General features: G+C 42.3%; 1 protein-coding gene across 5 annotated transcripts in view; it reads left to right on the top strand.

The window, feature by feature from the left end:
• The window catches only part of LIMA1 (LIM domain and actin binding 1), an 82627-nt gene that overhangs the window by 17991 nt on the left and 45238 nt on the right, over positions 1–19398 (top strand). For all 5 annotated transcript variants that reach the window (XM_029204539.1, XM_029204538.1, XM_029204537.1 and 2 more), the window contains one exon: positions 10615–10756. In XM_029204539.1, coding sequence (XP_029060372.1) covers positions 10638–10756 — 119 coding nt within the window. In that variant the 5' untranslated portion in view covers positions 10615–10637. The remainder of the gene's footprint in view (positions 1–10614; positions 10757–19398) is intronic.

Below are 19398 nucleotides of genomic sequence, written 5' to 3'. Positions count from 1 at the left end.
GTGATCCAAAAAATACGATGTGATCAATGTTAGGGTAGGTATAGTCCTTTGGAAACTTAAGAGGAGCCTCTTAACCCAGTCTTCGGGGTTAGGGAAAGCATCTGGAGGAAAGTGTCATCTAAGCTGGGACCTATATCATAAGGCCAGGGAGGGTCTGAAGTATTTTCAGACAGAGGGAGCAACATGTACGGAGGAAGGCCCAGGCTCTTAGCCCCTATGCCATTCTCTCTTCACTATGTGTCACATGTTAGGCATTTTTGATGAGCTAAGGTTAATGATGGTATACTCTTCAGAGAGGTGAATCACGTGCCTGTGATCAACACAATTAGAAAGAGGCAGAGTGAGACCCTGGAAGTCCTCTTTTTGACTTCAGACCTTGTATACATTTTGTTACCATTATACTGTCTTTCATGCTATGTTATTTATTTTATATAAGCAAAAATTCATATGCCAGCTCATCTTTGGAGAAAAATTATCTGTGGTTAAGTAAACTTAATTTGAAGAGTAATGGTAAGAGGATGATTTAGGCTGTATTATGTTGTGTATTTATGTGACACATGAAGGTATCCATCATACAGTGGAAAGTCAGGAAGGTTAGGGCTTGTGATACAGCTTTGGGAATCATTTGGTGTAAGTGACCTTTGATGACTTCGGCATAGGTGAGCTTACCCAGAGAGAGGAGAGATACTGACCTTTGAGTAATGTCTAGGAACAGGGGTGAGTGGAGAGAGAGAGGGAGAGAGGATTCCATGAGAAAATTGTGAATGGTTTAAAAGATAGGAAAGGAAGCAGGAGAGTTCCATTTAAGAAAAAAGGAGAAATATAATTTCAAAAATGAGGGATTAATCAACAACTCAAATGTCAACAGAGAGTGATAAAAACTGAGACATGGTCCTTGGATTTGATAGTAAGAGGTCTTCAGGAGAATAATTTCAACAGGATGGTGGGAGTGGAAGCTACACCCAAGTGGGCAGAGGGATGAATAGAAGATGAGGAAGTGGAAACAATAAGGACCCGGAAACTAAGTTTCTAAAGATGGGAGCAAGGTGAGATGGTAGTTTGAGGGGGGAAAGGGCTTAAGAGAAAAAAGGATTATTTCCTTAATCCATATATACAAATTTCCACGCACACACACCCCAGAGATGTGAGCATGTTTTTAGGGCAAAGTCAGAGGTGGAGGTAAAGTTAGGGTCTGGGGAAGATAGAAGAGTCAGTATTGTGACACTTATTTTTCTCCTGACATAGGCCAGGTAGGGGGAAAGATTATATCTGAGGGTACTTTCTTCTTCTTTTATCTCTGGAATAGTAACATGGGAATTGCTTAGGGTGAATATTTGTAACTGCCTAGTGAAGATTGCTCTGATTCTTTGATGAGCAGTTTCCAGTGAAATTGCTTCTCAGTTTTACAACTTCTTTTTTCGTTACTTTTGCCCTGGATCTTAGTGTTTTTCTGTTTTGTTTTGTTTTGGGGTTTTTTGGCCACGCCATGCAGCTTGAGGGCCGACCAGGGGTTGAATCCCGGCCCTCAGCAGTGAGAGCGCGGACTCCTAACCACTGGACCGCCAGGGAATTCCCTCTTAGTGTTTTGTTTTGTTTTTTAATAATACTTTTTTTGGGGCTTCCCTGGTGGCGCAGCGGTTGAGAGTCCGCCTGCCGATGCAGGGGACACAGGTTAGTGCCCCGGTCCGGGAGGATCCCACATGCTGCAGAGCGGCTGGGCCCGTGAGCCATGGCCGCTGAGCCTGCGCGTCCGGAGCCTGTGCTCCTCAACGGGAAAGGCCACAACAGTGAGAGGCCAGCGTACCGCAAAAAAAAAAAAAAAAACTTAAAAAAAAAAAGTCTATTTATTTATTTGTTTACTGGCTGAGTTGGGTCTTCGTTGCTGTGCAGGGGCTTTCTCTAGTTGCGGCGAGCGGGGGCTACTCTTCGTTGCGGTGCACGGGCTTCTCATTGCGGTGGCTTCTCTTGTTGCGGATCACCAGCTCTAGGCGTGCGGGCTTCAGCAATTGTGGCACGTGGGCCCAGTGGTTGTGGCTCGCGGACTCTAGAGCGCGGGCTCAGTAGTTGTGGCGCATGGGTTTAGTTGCTCCACGGCATGTGGGATCTTCCCAGACCAGGGCTCAAACCCGTGTCCCCTGCATTGGCAGGCGGATTCTTAACCATTGTGCCACCAGGGAAGCCCTCCCTCTTAGTATTTTGTTTTGTTTTGGTTTTTTTGCGGTACGCGGTCCTCTCACTGTTGTGGCCTCTCCCGTTGTGGAGCACAGGCTCCGGACGCACAGGCTCAGCGGCCATGTCTCACGGGCCTAGCCGCTCCGCGGCATGTGGGATCTTCCTGGACCGGGTCACGAACCCGTGTCCCCTGCATCGGCAGGCGGACTCTCAACCACTGCACCACCAGGGAAGCCCCCTCTTAGTGTTTTTAAGAACAAAATATTCTTATAGAGGAGATAAGAAAGAGGCAAATGTTATTGGTAACTCTGACCTGATGCAAATATCTATATCCTTGCTGACCCTGGGGAATTTGGTCATTGTTACAATTTCCCTATTGTCTAGGATATATGTTTCTACAGAGACCTGGCTGAAGCTCTTCCAAGAACAGTAGCAATGATTATTCTAACATGCTATAGACTTGTATGTCACCATGTTGCTGAATAAGAGAGTAGGGAGCCTTTTGTGAATAGTATTTGAAGTTATTTAGTGGTTCCATTTTCTTTTTTCATATCATTTGAGTTTATCTCAGAGTTTGAATAAGCTAAAATTACTGACTAATTCACAGTTCTGAAAAATGATATTTACCGTCTCAACTTGCCTTAGGACTATATAATGGCAGTCATTTTTTGTACTAATAGCGTTTTGGATAAAATTGAAACCTTCATGCAGTTTTATTCAAGACATGTTTATCGAGTTCCTTCTATTTAAAAAAAGCAAGATACTAGGAAGGCAAGAGGCAAAGTAGATCTGTCCTCTCACCTCAAGAAACTTTCTATTGAGTATGATTTATAAAATTATTATAAGGCAGAGGAAGTGACCTATGCTGATTGGGAGAAGGCTAGGGCAGTTCAGGAAAGGGTTCTTTGAGGAGGTAGTCTTTTCACTTGAGTCTTGAAAGGTGAATATATTGAGGAAGGGATAACAGTCTTAAGTGTAAAGAAAAAATATATGGTGTATCAAGGGAGTAGAAACTGGCAATGGCATCATTTTGGAGATTCTAGATCTCTCTCCACATTCTATGAAATTAGGCTTCTCACCCTCAGAGAAAGAAGTTACAAATAAATAAAAGGGAATACTAGAATGAATTTTGTGATGCTAGATTGGAGTCAGAAGTATCACTATGAATTTATAGTTTAAAAATATATATGTATATATTTATAAATTTATATATAAATATATATAGGTAGATATAGAGATAAATATAGAAATATAGATGTGTATATATATATGGGTTAATATACATACATATATTCCTAGTTCTGTCCCCTGAGAGCCTAGAAGCAGTGACATCTCTGTAGCAATGAGTACACCTAATGTCCAGATCTTGGTTTCTCCAATAAAAGGAACCAGACTTCCTTGGAGAAGTGGTTGATTCCAGAGCTGGGGCAGGGCAAGCACAAGATGAATCTGAAACATCTTACAGAGCTAGAAAGTGAGGAAGTGCTTAAAAAAAAAGTGGTGGCATCTTGAAAGGACACCTGAGCCAAGCTGAAAGAGCTCCAAATGGCCAAGGTAGAATAATCTATGCAACAAAATAACATAACCTAGGGAATAAAATAATCCAGGAATTATCATAACCCAGAGAATAAAATAAATATCCATGAGTCTATACGAGTATAAATACATGATTGAATAAATAAATGAGGGAGAAAGGATAATTCCTCCTTATAGGATAATTCTTCCTTATATAATAATTCCAATTAATAAATGTAGGAGGAATGAGGGCAATAGAAAATCACCATTGGAACACCACAGTATGGGAATTCCCTGGTGGTCTGGTAGTTAAGACTCCGTGCTTCCACCGCAGGGGGCGCAGATTTGATCCCTGGTCGGGGAACTAAGGGATATAAAGGGAAGAAGATAGTCACTTTATAGTGGAGAAACGTGGCAGGTACCACCTTAACCAAGTGATCAAGGTTAACATCATCAGTAATAAGATATCAAAATCATGTATCCTCTGATATGATGCACTGAGGAGGCACATCAGCTCTGTAGTATTCTTCCCCAGATTCTATAACCTCAATCTAATCTGAGAAAACATCATATTTAAAAAAAAAAACAACTTTATTTTTGAGAATTGAGAGATGTTCCAGGCTTATCTTGTTTTGTTTCATCTCTTTTTTAAAAAATTAATTTATTTGGCTGTGTTGGGTCTTGGTTGCGGCATGCGGGATTTTTTGTTGTGGCGCGTGGGCTTAGTTGCCCGCCCCCCCTCCCCCCCCCCCCCCCCCCCCCCCCCGCCCCGGCATGTGGGATCTTAGTTCCCCAAACAAGGATCGACCCGAGTTCAGCTGGAAAGCAGATTCTTAACCACTGGACCACCAGGGAAGTCCCCATCTCTTTTTTTTTAATTGAAGTATAGTTGATTTATAATGTTGTGTTAGTTTCAGGTGTGCAGCAAAGTGATTCAGTTATACATTTACATATAATATCGATTCTTCTTCAGATTCTTTTCCCTTATAGATTATTATTAGATACTGAGGATAGTTCCCTGTCCAGGCTTATCTTGTATTTGCCCTTCCCCAGCTCCGTATCAACCACTTCTCCAAGGAACCCGGGTTCTTTTTATTGGAGAAACCAAGAAACCCAAATTAGGGGCAGTCTACATAATATCTGCCAGCAGTCTTTAAAGTGTCAAGGCCATTCAAGGCAAGGAAAAACAGAAGAACTGTCAGAGATTGGAGGAGCCTGAAGGAGACATGACAACTAAGTGCAGTATAGGGTCCTAGAATAGAAAAAGGACATTAATGAAAAAAATGGTAAAATTTGAATATAGTTTATTTGGTAGTACTGTACCAATGTTAATTTCTTAATTTTGATAATTGTACTGTGGTAATGTAAGAAAAAGCTAGGTGAAAAGTATATGGAAACGTTTTACTATCTTTGCAGCTCCTGTGTAAATCTAAAATTACTTCAACATCAGGACTTCCCTGGCAGTCCAGTGGTTAAGACTCTGTGCTTCCACTGCAGGGGACTAGGGTTCCATCCCTGGTCGGGGAACTAAGATTCTACATGCCGCACGGCCCGGGTGAATTTAGTCACTATTTTTTTTTTTTTTTTTTGCGGTACGCGGGCCTCTCACTGTTGTGGCCTCTCCCGTTGTGGAGCACAGGCTCCGGAAGCGCAGGCTCAGCGGCCATGGCTCACAGGCCCAGCTGCTCCGCGGCATGTGGGATCTTCCCGGACCAGGGCATGAACCCGTGTCCCCTGCATTGGCAGGCGGACTCTCAACCACTGCGCCAACAGGGAAGCCCTAGTCACTATTTTTTGTACAAAAATATACCCTTAGAGGTAAATGTAGTTTATATTCTAAAACAAATTATGTGGGAACACATTTCATGTTGCTTTTGCTTACAATTTCCCTTTGCACCTTGAAGTTTTTTAGATTTTTTTCTTTTAATTAAGTCTACAATCTATTTCTAAAAGATAACATTTTTTCTTAACAAGTGAGTTTGTACTTTGTTCTCTATTTTGAGGTTATATTCAAGCAACTATGCCTGTTGCACAAGCAACCATCTCAGGAGCCAAAAAAAAAAAAGAGAGAGCAAGAAAGATATGACTGAGATTGGATTTTTTTTTTAATTGGGGTATAGTTGCTTTACAATCTTGTGTTAGTTTCTGCTGTACAACGAAGTTAATCAGCTATATGTATACATATATCCCCTCCCTCTTGGGCCTTCCTCTCACCCTACCCCGATCCCACCCATCTAAGTCACCACCGAGCACCAAGCTGAGCTCCCTGTGCTACTGTACAACAGGTTGCCACTAGCTGTCTGTTTTACACATGGTAGTGTATATATGTCAATCCCATGAGATTGGATTTTTAAGAACAGGATTTTATTAGTGGCAGCTCATTTACTTTTGTCCCAGCCTTGTTTCCGGGAGACAATTCTCTTGGTTAGGTAAAGCTGTAGATGAATTTATTAGAGCTGGTTTCCCAAGCAGCTCCAGGCCTCACCCTAAGCAATCTCTTGAGGAAGCAGATACCTGGGGACAAATTTCCCAGTGTGTCATTGCCCAACCCTTTATTTTCAAGGACCTTTGTTCAGAGATCTTTATATCTAGGCTATAGCTCACCCAAAGGGGTTTAGCTGTTCCACCTCAAGCTACCTGGTGTGATAAAAGAACTTTGAACTGGGAATAGCTCTGGCTCTCATCCTGACTAGCTGGTGAGTTTGGGAGAGTTATTGGGTGTTTATGTGGCTTAATTCCCTTACTGTAAAAAGGGGGATTTGATTACTTGATTTCTAAGCTTCTCTCTTGATGTAAAAATCTGCCATATGTACCTGAAACTGAAGGCATCTTCCTCTTAGCAAATAGTTCCCCTTTCTATGTATCGCATTATTACTTGCTGTACCACTGTCCCAGTCTCTGAGGCTAGGTTAATTTTAGAGTTATTTTTGTTATATCTGTTTCCTTTAACTCTTGCACAAAGTTCCACCAATCCAGCAGTTCTTCCTTTACAGTTGAAGTTTGGGTTTTGGAGTCTGAACACTGGATTCTGCCTGGGCCATATGTTAGCTAGATGACTGTAGGCAAATTATTCAACCTCAATAAACCACAGGTGGCTTTTTTGTTTGTTTGTTTGTGTTTATTTTTTAATGGAAATAGTCTATCTCCAGGAGTGTTGTAAGAATTAGAGTTAGTAAGTGCCCGATAAGTGATAGCTGCCATCATTATTTGTATATGACAATGCAATGGATTGGATCTTAAAATCCACTGGGCCTCTGGAAACCGAATCTTAAAATCCACTGGGCCCCAAACCGAATACATCCTTCTGGAAGAGTTTTTTTAGGTGTTGTACATGCCCTTTTCACTCTTAACAGGATTTCTAGGATTAAGGAAGTTGTCCTGAAGTCTGAGAATGGGACTGTCATCTGAGACAGAGTGGGTGAGTTGGGGGAGATATCACACATTTAATGCAAGCCCAGAAAGCCAAGATATTCATGATGGGAGAGTATTTCAAGCAGGCCCAAGGTAACTTTAAGTTGCTCTGAAATTCTTTTCAGAGCAACTTAAAGTTACCTCTGATGCTAAACTTAAAGTTATCTCTGATGCTAACCATTCTGGGAATATACTTGCCACCACACCCTTACCGAAAGATCATTTGTGTGGGTTGCAACTAGGTGAGTTCAGAGATTTTGCTGCCCGGTTTTCGACCTTGGCTAAAGGTGATGGTCTTAATCATTACTCATACTTGTAGTGGAAAGAAAATTGACTTTGGAATCAGACAGAATATGGATTTGAATTCCAGCTCTGCTACTTTATAGCTAAGTAATCATTGTAAAGTTATTTAATATCTCTGAACCTCAGTTTCTTCATCATAAAGGTAAGCTAATAAAACCAATCTTTTAAAGTGGTTGTGAGGATTGAGACGTGCTTTGCGTAACTAGATGTTTTTAGATGTTTTAAAATGTTCCTTTCCTTCTAAGAGTCTGATTTTTAACCTTTCAACTCCCTGCTGTGTATCACTAGGATTTTTCTTGCTGACATGTAGATCTCAACATGTGTAAAGCACAGCTCTTCATTCCTCCTCTTCTTCCTCTATTTACTCTCTGTTAGTGGCATCAACAACCTTCTAATGGTTCAAGTTTGATGATGCCACCTTTGATTCCTTCTCTCACCCTAAGTCCGTTTTATTCTAAGAACTCTCAGTTCTTTCTTCCCACTTTTCCATTCCCACCTATGCTAATTTAAACCTTGATTACCTTTCACTTAGACAGTTTTAGGATCTTCTTGACTAGTAAATAAGACTCCAAGCTTTTCCTGTCTTATCAAGTTACACACTGCTGCAGAATCAGCTTTTATTTTTTTAATATTTATTTTATTTATTTATTTTATTTATTTGGTTGTGCTGGGTCTTGGTTGGGGCAGGTGTGTTCCTTAGTTGCGGGAGCTGTGCTCCTTAGTTGTGGCAGGTGTGCTCCTTAGTTGCGGCTCACTGGCTTCTTAGTTGCGGCACGTGTGCTCCTTAGTTGCAGCTCGCTGGCTCCTTAGTTGCGGCATGCATGTGAGATCTAGTCCCCTCACCAGGGGTCGAACCCAGGCCCCCTACGTTGGGAGCACGGAATCTTAACCACTGCACCACCAGGGAAGTCCCAGAATCAGCTTTTAAAACATGACTTTTATTATGTTACTTGCTTTTTCAGAAACTCCCAGTGTTCCACCATTGAGACTGGGTAATCCACTACAGAGCTCTTTTCTTACAGATGTGGATATTGAGGCTCAGGGAAATCTTTTTTTTCATTTGCCATGAAGGTCACGCATGTGCTAGGGAATGACACATGACAACTAGATCTCATCTCTGCTCACCTACAGGCTAGTTCTTTCTGCTATTGGAATATGGTCCAGATTCCTTAGCGTGGTTTTCTTTGTTGTTGTTGTTGTTGTTTTGGCCATGCCGCTCGGCTTGCGGAATCTTAGTTCCCCAACCAGGGATTGAACCCGGTCCCATGGCAGTGAAAGCACTGAGTCCTAACCACTGGACCACCGGGGAATCCTATTAGCATGGTTTTCAAGGCTGTTCCCAGTGTGTCCTCATTCTGTCTTTCCCTACTTTAACTTCTCTTGCATCTAGAGTCTAACTCCATTAATGCTTTTCCTTTTTTAATGAACAAGTATGAGAAAATATATTCTGTATTTTTTTTGATCCATAATTGATCCCTTTAGAACTGACAACATTCATACCTGTACTTACATTGGAAGCATAATTGTACCAAATAATGTCTAAAAGTGTTGTTCGGTATTTCGTGGACTTGGCTTAAAGGGTCATTATTGTGGTTATACATAATTACGTTTAGCTGAATAAACAGCTGTGTCATTTTCTTGTTAGAGAAACGCCTGCCAAGGTCTGGTAGGTCTGTCAGTTACAAACTGAAAAGCAGATAGACAAATGTCATATATTATTTGATACACGCAGGTTTATTTCAAAGAACATGTGTAGAATTAAGGTTATTTTATCCAGGGAGAAGAGCTAATACAAAAAACTAACATTTATTGCTTACTTATTCTATGTCAGGGTCTTTTTTTCTTTATCTTATTTATTCCTCATAAAGATACCATGAAGTAAGTACTGTTGTTATGGATGAAAAATCTAAGTTTTAGGGAGGGACACACAGCTTTAAGTAATGGGGCCAACACTCCCATTGAGTACATGTGTCTCTTGACACCAGAGCTCCTTACCGTAAGAGGGTTCAATGTTGTCTTACAACATGGGGATTTAAACAAACAAACAAAAACAACAAAACTAATGTTGTTTTCAGACAAGGCTTTAGTGGGGAGAACAGGTACTACAAATGGAAAAGTAGTGTGGTCGTTTTGGGTCACTTATCACTTACTTTGCATCACAGGACTTTTAGTGTGAAATGGTAGCCCACATTGCTTGGTTAAGCACATTGTGTGTTCTGCTGTTGTCAAGGCTGTTGGAAGCAGTGCCTGATGAACCATATTTTCTACCAGATAAGTTATGCTCTGTGGTTGTCAGGAGAGCTGCAAGTAGCACTTTCATTTATATTGTTCAATCTTCAAATAAGGAAACTATTGACTCATTTCTAATCTCACCTCCAACAAAGGTTGGAACTCCTTTGATAATTACTGGGGCAAAAACAAATAATCCAGTTATGGATAGGGTCTAGGTGATGTCAAGGGCATGGCTGTATATATTCTTTGACTTGAAGCCAATACTAATATATTATACTTAAAATGTTCTTCATACTACTATAATTAATGCCTAGTATTTTAAGTATATTATCTCCTTAAAACCCACATTAAAAACCCTGTAAGGGTAGGTATTCTCATTTTACAGTGAGGCAACTAAAACTGAAAAGGTTATATAATTTGTTCAAGGTTACAAAATTTTGATTTCATTTGAAGTCTACCTTGCCTTAAAGCCCATGCTCTTTGTTTCATTCTATGCTGTACCCACAGCTCTCTCCCCAGCACCAAGTGGTCATTGCTACGGAACTTGGGGAGAGAGGGCAGCCAAAAAAACTTGGATGTAGGTAGAACCTAATTTGGACCTGACTCTACAGAGATGCCAATTGTACTTCCCCTGGGATGTAACTCAGAAGAGTGGGACATTTCACTCCAAATGTGACTTTGGAACAGGCTTAAGTTCAGGGAAAGGCCAATCACTGTTTGCACAGTGGGGTCAGTCATAAAATGATGGAAACTGAAAGGGACCTTAGAGATTACCTGATCTAACCTTCTCATTTTACAGGAAACTACAACCCAAATTCAATCATCTGACCAAGGTTACAGTTTTTGAGAGAACCGGTAGAGGACTACAGTCTGCTGCTCCAGGGCTCTCTGCTCTCTCACTTCACACCACACCGCTGCCAGTCCTTGGATGCTGGAGAATCTTCTTCTGTGTCTGATATTCTGACTTTCTTTGTCACATAGGTATTTCAGTATCTGTAGACAAGATGGAATCAACTCCATTTAATAGACGGCAATGGACTTCACTATCATTGAGGGTTACGGCCAAAGAACTTTCTCTTGTCAACAAGAACAAGTCATCGGCTATTGTAGAAATATTCTCCAAGTAAGTGCTGATCCTGGTCCAAAAGGACCATCTGTCTTGAGCAAACATTACCACCTGTCAGGGAGATTGGTAAAGGAAGTACATGGTGTAGAATGGCTTTTCTGAGCACCGTCTGGATTTTAAGTACCATGCAAGGCTCTGTGGAGAAGGAATATGATGATAATCAGGATACACATTCTCTGTACTTGACTTTTTGTTCAGTTGGGGAAAGAAAGAGTTATAAACACAAAAGACGATTATAAAACACATTAGTTATTAAGCAAAATGTCAGTAAGTCCAGAATGAACAGGAGTAAGGACTAGATATAAAATACGAGAGAGAGAGTGAACACCGTGGGCAGAAGCTAGTCAGGAAGGCTTTCTGGTTGAGGTGAATTTTGAGGTAGGTTTTTAGTTGAAGGGAGTATTAGGTGCACTCTATACCTGCATGGTCCAATAGGGTACTTAAATTTAAATTAATTAAAATTAAAAACACTTAAAATTCAGTTCATCAGCTGCACTAGCCACGTTTCAAGCGCCAATGGCTACATGTAGCTGGTGGCCACCACGCTGGACATCACAGAGGCATTTCACCATTGCATACGGTTCTGTTGAACAGTGTAAACTATGTAGGCAGACTGCAGCCTACTGGCTGCCTGTTTTAGTAAATAAAGGTTTATTAGAACATAGCCATGTCCTTTTGTGTATTGTCCATGGCTGCTTTCATGCAGCAGAGTTGCAGCAGCAGAGTTGCAACAGAGACCATATGGCCCTCAAAGTATAAAATATTTACTGTCTGGCTCTTTAAGAAAAAGACCCCTGCTCTGGACCATGAGTTTTTTGGTACGAGGGCCCCTTTCCTGCATATTTTATATCCCTAGTGTGTAGCATGGTGATTAGAACATAGTAGGCACTCAACAAATGTTGAGGGAATGGTATGTTAATAATATACCAGAGATGGTAAGCACGTTAACTTCACTCAAATAGAGATGCCATAGAGCTTAGGGCAGAGCTTACCTCACTAGTAGAGTTTGTTAATTAATAGGAAGCTATGATACATGTAAGAGAAGAAAGATGGTAAAGACTTGAAGAAAGTGATTCTGGAGCTATATCTAGAATACAGCTAAATACCAGTAGGAAGTTTCTGTAATCTGCACTGTCACCTTTTCTTCAGTGACAAATCCATCAACCACCTGCTCTGTGGAAAACACTGCCCTTCCATCCTGTTGACCATGGTTATCACTTAAGGTGGCATAGAGGCGGGGTGAGACCGCATAGCTCTTTTACCTTCTACGTTATGCTTTTTACATTGCTGTAATTTTTATGTCAAATGTATTATTCTTATCAAAAAAAGAAAATCAATAAAGCTATTTCAGAAAAAAGGGATCAAGCTCTGGAAAGCTATTAAGACTTAATTCCTGACCTCAAGGAATGTAATACTATAGTTTAGTATAGTTTGTATAGTAGAGGAAGTCCCCAAACTTCCTTCATCTTAAGAATCACATGAGGTACCTGTTAATAATATGGTGTTCCAGGGAGTTCCCTGGTGGCCTAGTGGTTAGGATTCCGGGCTTTCACTGCCATGGCCCGGGTTCAATCCCTGGTTGGGGAGCTGAGATCCCACCAGCCAAGTGGCGCGGCCAAAAAAAAAAAAGGGTGAGGGGGAATAATATGGTGTTCCAGTTATTGCTACACAGGAAAAACAATCTTCAAAATTTAGTGGCTTGCAATAATGACAATACTTATTTTACTGTGAATCTCCAATTTGGGCAGGGCTTGCCTCGGTTCCCCTCACCATCCCCGGTATCTCAGAACTGGGGGCCATAGTCATCTAAAGGCTTACTCACAAGTCAGGCGGTTGATGCTGGCAGTCATCTGGGATCTCAGCTGCGGCCATGATCAGAACACCTACATATGGCTTTTCCATGTGGCTGCTTGGCTTGCTTGGCTGGGTTCCAAGGGCAAGCATCCAGAGAGGGAGGGAAGGAGGGAACAAAGAAGGAAGGGAGTCAGGGCCAGGGGTTGTGTAGCCTTTTATGACCCAGCCTCAGAAGTTATACAGTATCACTTTTTCCACATTCTCTTCATTAGCACCAGTCACTAAAGCTGGCTCATGTTCAGAGGGAGGGGAATTTGACTCTACCTTTTGGTGAGAGAAATGTCAGAGATTTGGGGGGACATGTTTTAAAACCATCCTAAATGGCCTCTCAGGCTCCTCCCTTAAAGATTCTGATTCAATGTATCTGGGATGGGACCCAGGAATTTGTGTTTTTAACAAGTATCCTAGTGATTTTTACCTGCAGGGAAGTTTAAGAAGCACTGGTAATAGAAGAGAGGGACTTACGAACTCAAAGCCGTGAACTTGAACGTAAAGCAGGACAAATAAGGTTTATTGGTTCAAGTAAAGGTTCAAGTAAAGGCTTGTGGAAGCTGAACATGAATAAAGGGAATAGGAAAGCAAGGAGTCAGTCGAGCATGGAGAAATACAGAAGGGAGAAGGGACTGGAACAGTTCAGTTAGGGCCAGATGCTGGAAGGCCTTGAGTGCCATGCTAAGTTTAGGATTTAGTTAGATAAACAACAGAAACAATGGAAAGTTTTTATGATCAGGCTTGTATTTAGTGCCTTCTTTTTTTTTTTTTTTGGCTGCAGCATGCAGGATCTTAGTTCCCTGACCAGGGATCAAACCAGTGTCCCCTGCAATGGAAGTGTGGAGTCTTAACCACTGAACTGCTAGGGAAGTCTCTATCAGGCTTGTATTTAGAAAGATGCTTCTGGAAACAATGTAAAAGGTATATTGGAAAGATGACAGATTGATAGCATGGAGACAAATTCTGAGGCTCCCTTGAGAATCCAAGTGAAAGCTATTGAGGGTGGGGGGCGGGAGGAGTGGAAAGGAAGGGAAGGATTTGAGACAGTGTTGAGCTGTGATTAATGGGACTTGGAAACTCCCTGTTCTGCAGAGAAACTTCTCCACATTCTTACCCTTTTCACCCTCCCTAGCCCCACCTCTCTTTCACTGAACTTGGCTTTCCCTCGCCAGGCATTCTGTTTCTGAGTAGCGCCTGCTCTTTCTGCACATGCTTCCCTGAAATATTCTGGGGCCAGGAGTCAGGGGTGCTACATCTCCGCTACTGTTTCCCATCCATTGTTTTTTTTTGCCTTGTTCTGAGGTTGTAAACCTGTGCTTTGAGCTCACATCTAATCATAGCATTCTTATGCTCCCCTTCAGGACAGTGGTGTGCCAAGCTCCTTGCCTTCATTGGGGACACTAGCTTCCAGCTTCATTTTCTCCTCAGTGTTTCTCAATGGGGGTGCTATTAGCATTTTGGATTAGGCAGATCTTCCTTGTGCAGGATGTTCATCTTCTTGCCTTCCTCCCAATGCTAGTAGTACCCCATGATATTGTGGCAACCAAAAAAAAGTGGGGGAGAAACCCCAATAAGTTTCTCACACATTTCCAAATATCCCGGCCAGTAGTGCCCCCAGTGTAGAATCACTGGCCTACATAAATGACCTGTCTGATACTTTGGACTCATCATTTCTTATTTATTTATTTATTGGCCATGCCACATGGCTTGCGGGGTCTTAGTTTCCCGACCAGGGACTGAACTCAGGCCCTGGCAGTAAAAGCACTGAGTCCTAATCACTGGACCCCCAGGGAATTCCCATGGACTTGTCATTTCTTGATCTACCCTACTTCTTCAACCTGCACATTGTCTCCCATGCCCCTGCATCTAGTCCCAACCTTTTCATCACCCAGAATCCATCTCTGAAATGTGCATCTGGAAAACCTACTCTCTGATTAGAGCCTCCTTTTCTACTTGTTCCACTTTCTTATTCCCACTCACCCTGCTCTTTGGCCAAACCGGGACACCCAGGCCATGGATGTCAGTCCCCTTCCTGGCTTCACTTCCTTCCCTGCCTAACTCGGTCAGTCACCTCAGTGAAACTCTCTCCCCTTCCTCAGTTCCCATCCCACTGTTTTATTCTGTCATTGTCCATTCCAGCCAATTCTCAAGATAGAGGATTTGGGCCCTGTAGTAGCACTGATGAGAGGAAGTTGGAAAAAGCTGCTCATTTTAGGGGCTTCTTAATCTTGCAGAGAGAAGGTGCAAAGGGACCTTAAGAGGCCACCTTCTCATAGAATAGTAGGGTGACTGTCTTTTCTCCACAAAGGTTATAAAGGCAAATGGCAGTTATGCAAAACTGTAAATCCTGAAGCCATTAATCAGAATCAATATGCCAGGTACTACACTAGACTCTTGATGGAAATCGATACTATTTCTAATCCTAATAAAAACTATATGAGGGAGGGACTTCCCTGGTGGTCCAGTGGTTAAGACTCCACACTTCCACCGCAGGAGCCTTGGGTTCAATCCCTGGTTGGGGAACTAAGATCCCGCATGCTGCATGGTATGGCCAACAAAACAGAACAAAATAAAACAAAAAAAACATGTGAGGAAGGGATATTATCCCTGTTTTATAGTTGAGAACACTGAGGGGTAGAGAGTAACCTGCCCAAGTTAATATTTTGATTTTTTTCTGTCTAGTATTTTTCTTCTGATGCATAGGTCCTACTAATGAACTGGTTTTGAAGGATGAATAGAATTTTATTTGGTAGGCCGGGACGATGGTGGTGACATTGCGGAGGAAGGGGAGTGATAGGAGGTAAGACACAGAAATGGGACAGGACATGATGTGCACTTAAGACAGTGAAAACCAGAGAATCAGCCTGGATTCCTTCTCCAGGTTTCGTACTTGGTGGAGACATATTGCCGACACTGCTTAAGGCTTTGAGGATTCACACACTGTAGGTTCCCAAAGCAGATTGCAGGACTGTTTTCCACAAAACATACATTAATTTTTACTTCTAACACAACAGACCTGATTTTCTCTTATTTTGTAATGATCTCTATTATGGGGTTTGGAATTAATAAATCCTATACAAGCCCAGTTAAGAGACTGTAGGAAACCTTGGGAGGTTTGGGAGGAAGCTTAATCTGGCTCTGCTGTTTGTAAGATTAGCTGGGCTTTACTTTCTAACTGTTGATAATGTTTTACATGGATGTATACATAAGAGTGATTTTTCTAGCATCCCAGCTTGTGTCTTCTGAGTGCTTTATAACTCCAGACTCATTTCTTTTACTAAACCTCTATACTATATAAAGCATTAAGTTTGAGTAAGGAGGATGCTCTTGAACAGTCAGCTTGAACAGCTAGCTTTGGTTTCCCTCACAAGTGACTGCAGCCTAGTATAATCCTTTGCTTGATTAAAATTTGACTCTTTCGGTAGAATTCGGTTTCTTTGCAGAAGGTTCCTCTTTGACTCATGTATTTTTGGAGTTGAAGGGAATCTAGCCCAGTGGTTTTCAAACTATCTTAATTGAGTTCTTCAGAGGAACCTCAGGGGCCAGTTCTGGGAAGACGGGAAGAGCCTGTGACCTTCCACCCCAGCGGTCCTGTTTTGATCCCTTTTATATGTGAGGTTCTAAGTTATCATTTGAAAAGAGGATTCTCCGACAAAAAAGAACTACTGCTAACCTTTGTCCCATTCCTCTGACAAATAAGGAACTTGTGGTCCAGCAATTACGACTAAAGATCACATCCCAAGATAGTGGCAGAGCTTAATCCAGGACACTTAATCCCTCCACCACCGTGCCTGCCCTCCTGTCACTGCTTCTCCCACTCTTGTTATAACTTTACCCATTCCACAGTCCCAAGAAAGAACAGGGTTTATATTTAGCTTTCTGTGACCGTTCTTCCTTCATTAAGAAAAAATTTGACCCTCAGATCTCCCTGGTTAACTTCTTTGCTTCTCTGTAACATTTTGGTGGTGAAATTATTCTAGAAGAAAATACATTTCCTAAAACTTGGGAGTTTCTTTTTTCCTCTTTTGGCTCAGTGAGACCTTTGCTCTGTTTGAAGGCATACAAGCAAGAGTCATGGCTCAGGAACTCTGTTTTCTGGTATTAGAAAATGTTGAGACACTGTTATTACTCCCCAGATAATTTTAGTATCCTCCATCAGCTGCCTGCCTCACAGCTGAGCATTAAGGAGCAGTTGCAAGATTAAATTGTGTGTGAAGAGGAGACTGGAGGACAAGAAAATCTGGGAAGGGAAGAGGGATACGATTTTAATTATAGAAATCTCATGGCAAATATTTTTTTCCTCAGATTTGTATCTTTAAAATGCCTTCACGTCTCCCCCTATCCAGTGACCTTCACATTTTTTGTCAGAATAATGCTAGTTGCTCCGAGCGTCTTTGAGGAAAGTCTAAGGCCTGAATCCTGATCTAACACTTAATTCGGAAGTACTGTACCCTCAGCATCTCTTAGCATTCTGAGAGTCAAAATGTAAAAGTACCAAGGACCTAACTTGGAAGAAAGCAGTGGTGTGGAACCTTTCCACACCACTAGTAGTGGTGTGTATCTACTATTTAGCAAGTACTTCATTACAAATAAAGGGTGGTGATATTTGAGTGGGAGTTTCAAAACAATTCAAGACAACCATCGGTGTATACACCTGTATCTTACAGATGCCTCAGTGCTAAAAGGGTAGGACTAAAGATGGAAACTATTTTGATCTTTCTTTAAATATACGTTTCTGTTAAGACAGTAAAGGGAAGGGAACCTCTGAGCTTATTTATCCAACTAATCACAGTGTAAATTGTTCTCCTTGCCTTGGAGAACAATTGGCTAAGAATAAACCTGTCTGCTGATTGGCTCCAGCTCTCATATATTGTATTATTGCTGTAATATACTGTAGATGATTACCCAAGGGGTGTGGAAACATAAGTTCAAGGCCAGTTCTAAGTTTCTTTCTAGCTATAATCCACTGTGTTTCTGCATTTCCATTTTTAGGGACGCTTAGACAGATACAGTAGTACAAGTGGGGAAAAAAATATATGTACAGGGCCATTCACCAAAGCACTATTTGTAATGATGGATAACTGGAAATAATCCAAATGCCCATTAAAAGGACTATGGGTTAATAAATTATATTTATAATGGAAGAGGACTGCCAGGGTTACCAAAGACTTCTATGTTGCTAAATCAAGGAGGTATTTGTTAGCCTTTGTCTTAGATGACCCCTTACCACTTCTTCCCACATTTTTTCTTCTCTTGGCTTCTCTGGGAGTCTCTTGGTTTTCCTGTTACCTCCATCTGTTCCTTCTCATTCTCTGTTATCGCCTCTTCTTCAGGTTCTGACTGCTAAATGTTAGAGTCTCCAGGACTGAGTTCTGGGCCTTTTCTTGCACTACGCACTCTTCATAGATGATATCATATACTTTCACGGCTTTAGTATCATCTGTGGACAGACAAGTCCTAAATTTATATTGTTAGTTCAGATCTCTCTTTCGAGCTCTAGACACATGTGTCTAATCACTGCCACCACCAAGTGGATGCTTTAGTTAACACGGCTAACACTGAACTCTTCGTCTTCCCCATCCCCAACTTTGCTCCTCCTTCCATTGACTCATCTGCCGGAAACCTGGGAGTCATTCTTTTTTTGGGGGGGGGTGTGGTTCCCGGACCTCTCACTGTTGTGGCCTCTCCCGTTGCGGAGCACAGGCTCCGGACGCGCAGGCTCAGCAGCCATGGATCACGGGCCCAGCCGCTCCGCGTCATGTGGGATCTTCCCGGACCAGGGCACGAACCCGTGTCCCCTGCATCGGCAGGCGGACTCTCAACCACTGCGCCACCAGGGAAGCCCCCTGGGAGTCATTCTTGACTTCGTCTTCCTCATTACCAATCCTGTTGATTCTGAAATATACCTCAAACCTATTCATTTTATCTCTAGTGCCACCACCCTGGACCAAGCCAGCATCTTCTCTCACTATTGCTGCCTCCATTCTCAGCCCCCTCCAGTCCATTCTCCACACAGCATCCACTGCTCTTTTAAAAACATGGCTTGGGTCAGTGACCATTCATTGTACCTAAGATTACATTCAAAATCCCTAGCATAGCCTGCAAAGCCCTTGCCTCCCAGCATCATCTCCTGACCTCTGCCTTTATCTCAGAGTGCTTCAGCAACATTGGAGTTCTTTGTATATCTTATACACATGAGACACTGTCTTGCCTTGGGGACTCTGTGTGTGCTCTTCTTCTGTGCCTGGAATGCTTTTCTTGCTTCGTTTTGCTTGGCTGACTCCTTCTGATCAAACTTCAGATCTCAGCCTAAAGGTCACTTCCTCAGCAAGACTTTCCTTCACACACACACACACACACACACACACACGCACACACGCACGCACACACGCACGCACGCACATATACACACCCCACCCACCACCTTCTCAATTTGGTTCCTTTGTTAGGTTGTTTAATAATACTCTGTCCTGGGCTTCCCGGGTGGCGCAGTGGTTGAGAGTCCGCCTGCCGATGCAGGAGACATGGGTTCGTGCCCCAGTCCGGGAAGATCCCACATGCCGCGGAGCGGCTGGGCCCGTGAGCCATGGCCGCTGAGCCTGCGCGTCCGGAGTCTGTGCTCCGCAATGGGAGAGGCCACAACAGTGAGAGGCCCGCGTACCGCAAAAAAAAAAAAAAAATTAATAATAATAATACTACTCCTTTTTCTTTGAAGGATTTATAGTATATATATGTGTGTGTATGTATGTGTATGAGTATATATTTGTGTGTGTGCATCTGTGTGCATGTATGTG

Source organism: Monodon monoceros, unplaced genomic scaffold (assembly GCF_005190385.1).
Source record: "Monodon monoceros isolate NGI ecotype Baffin Bay Population unplaced genomic scaffold, NGI_Narwhal_1 Super_Scaffold_6, whole genome shotgun sequence".
Taxonomy (NCBI): domain Eukaryota; kingdom Metazoa; phylum Chordata; class Mammalia; order Artiodactyla; family Monodontidae; genus Monodon; species Monodon monoceros.
The sequence above is the reverse complement of the archived record's forward strand: the minus strand, read 5'-3'. Positions and strand labels throughout refer to the sequence as shown.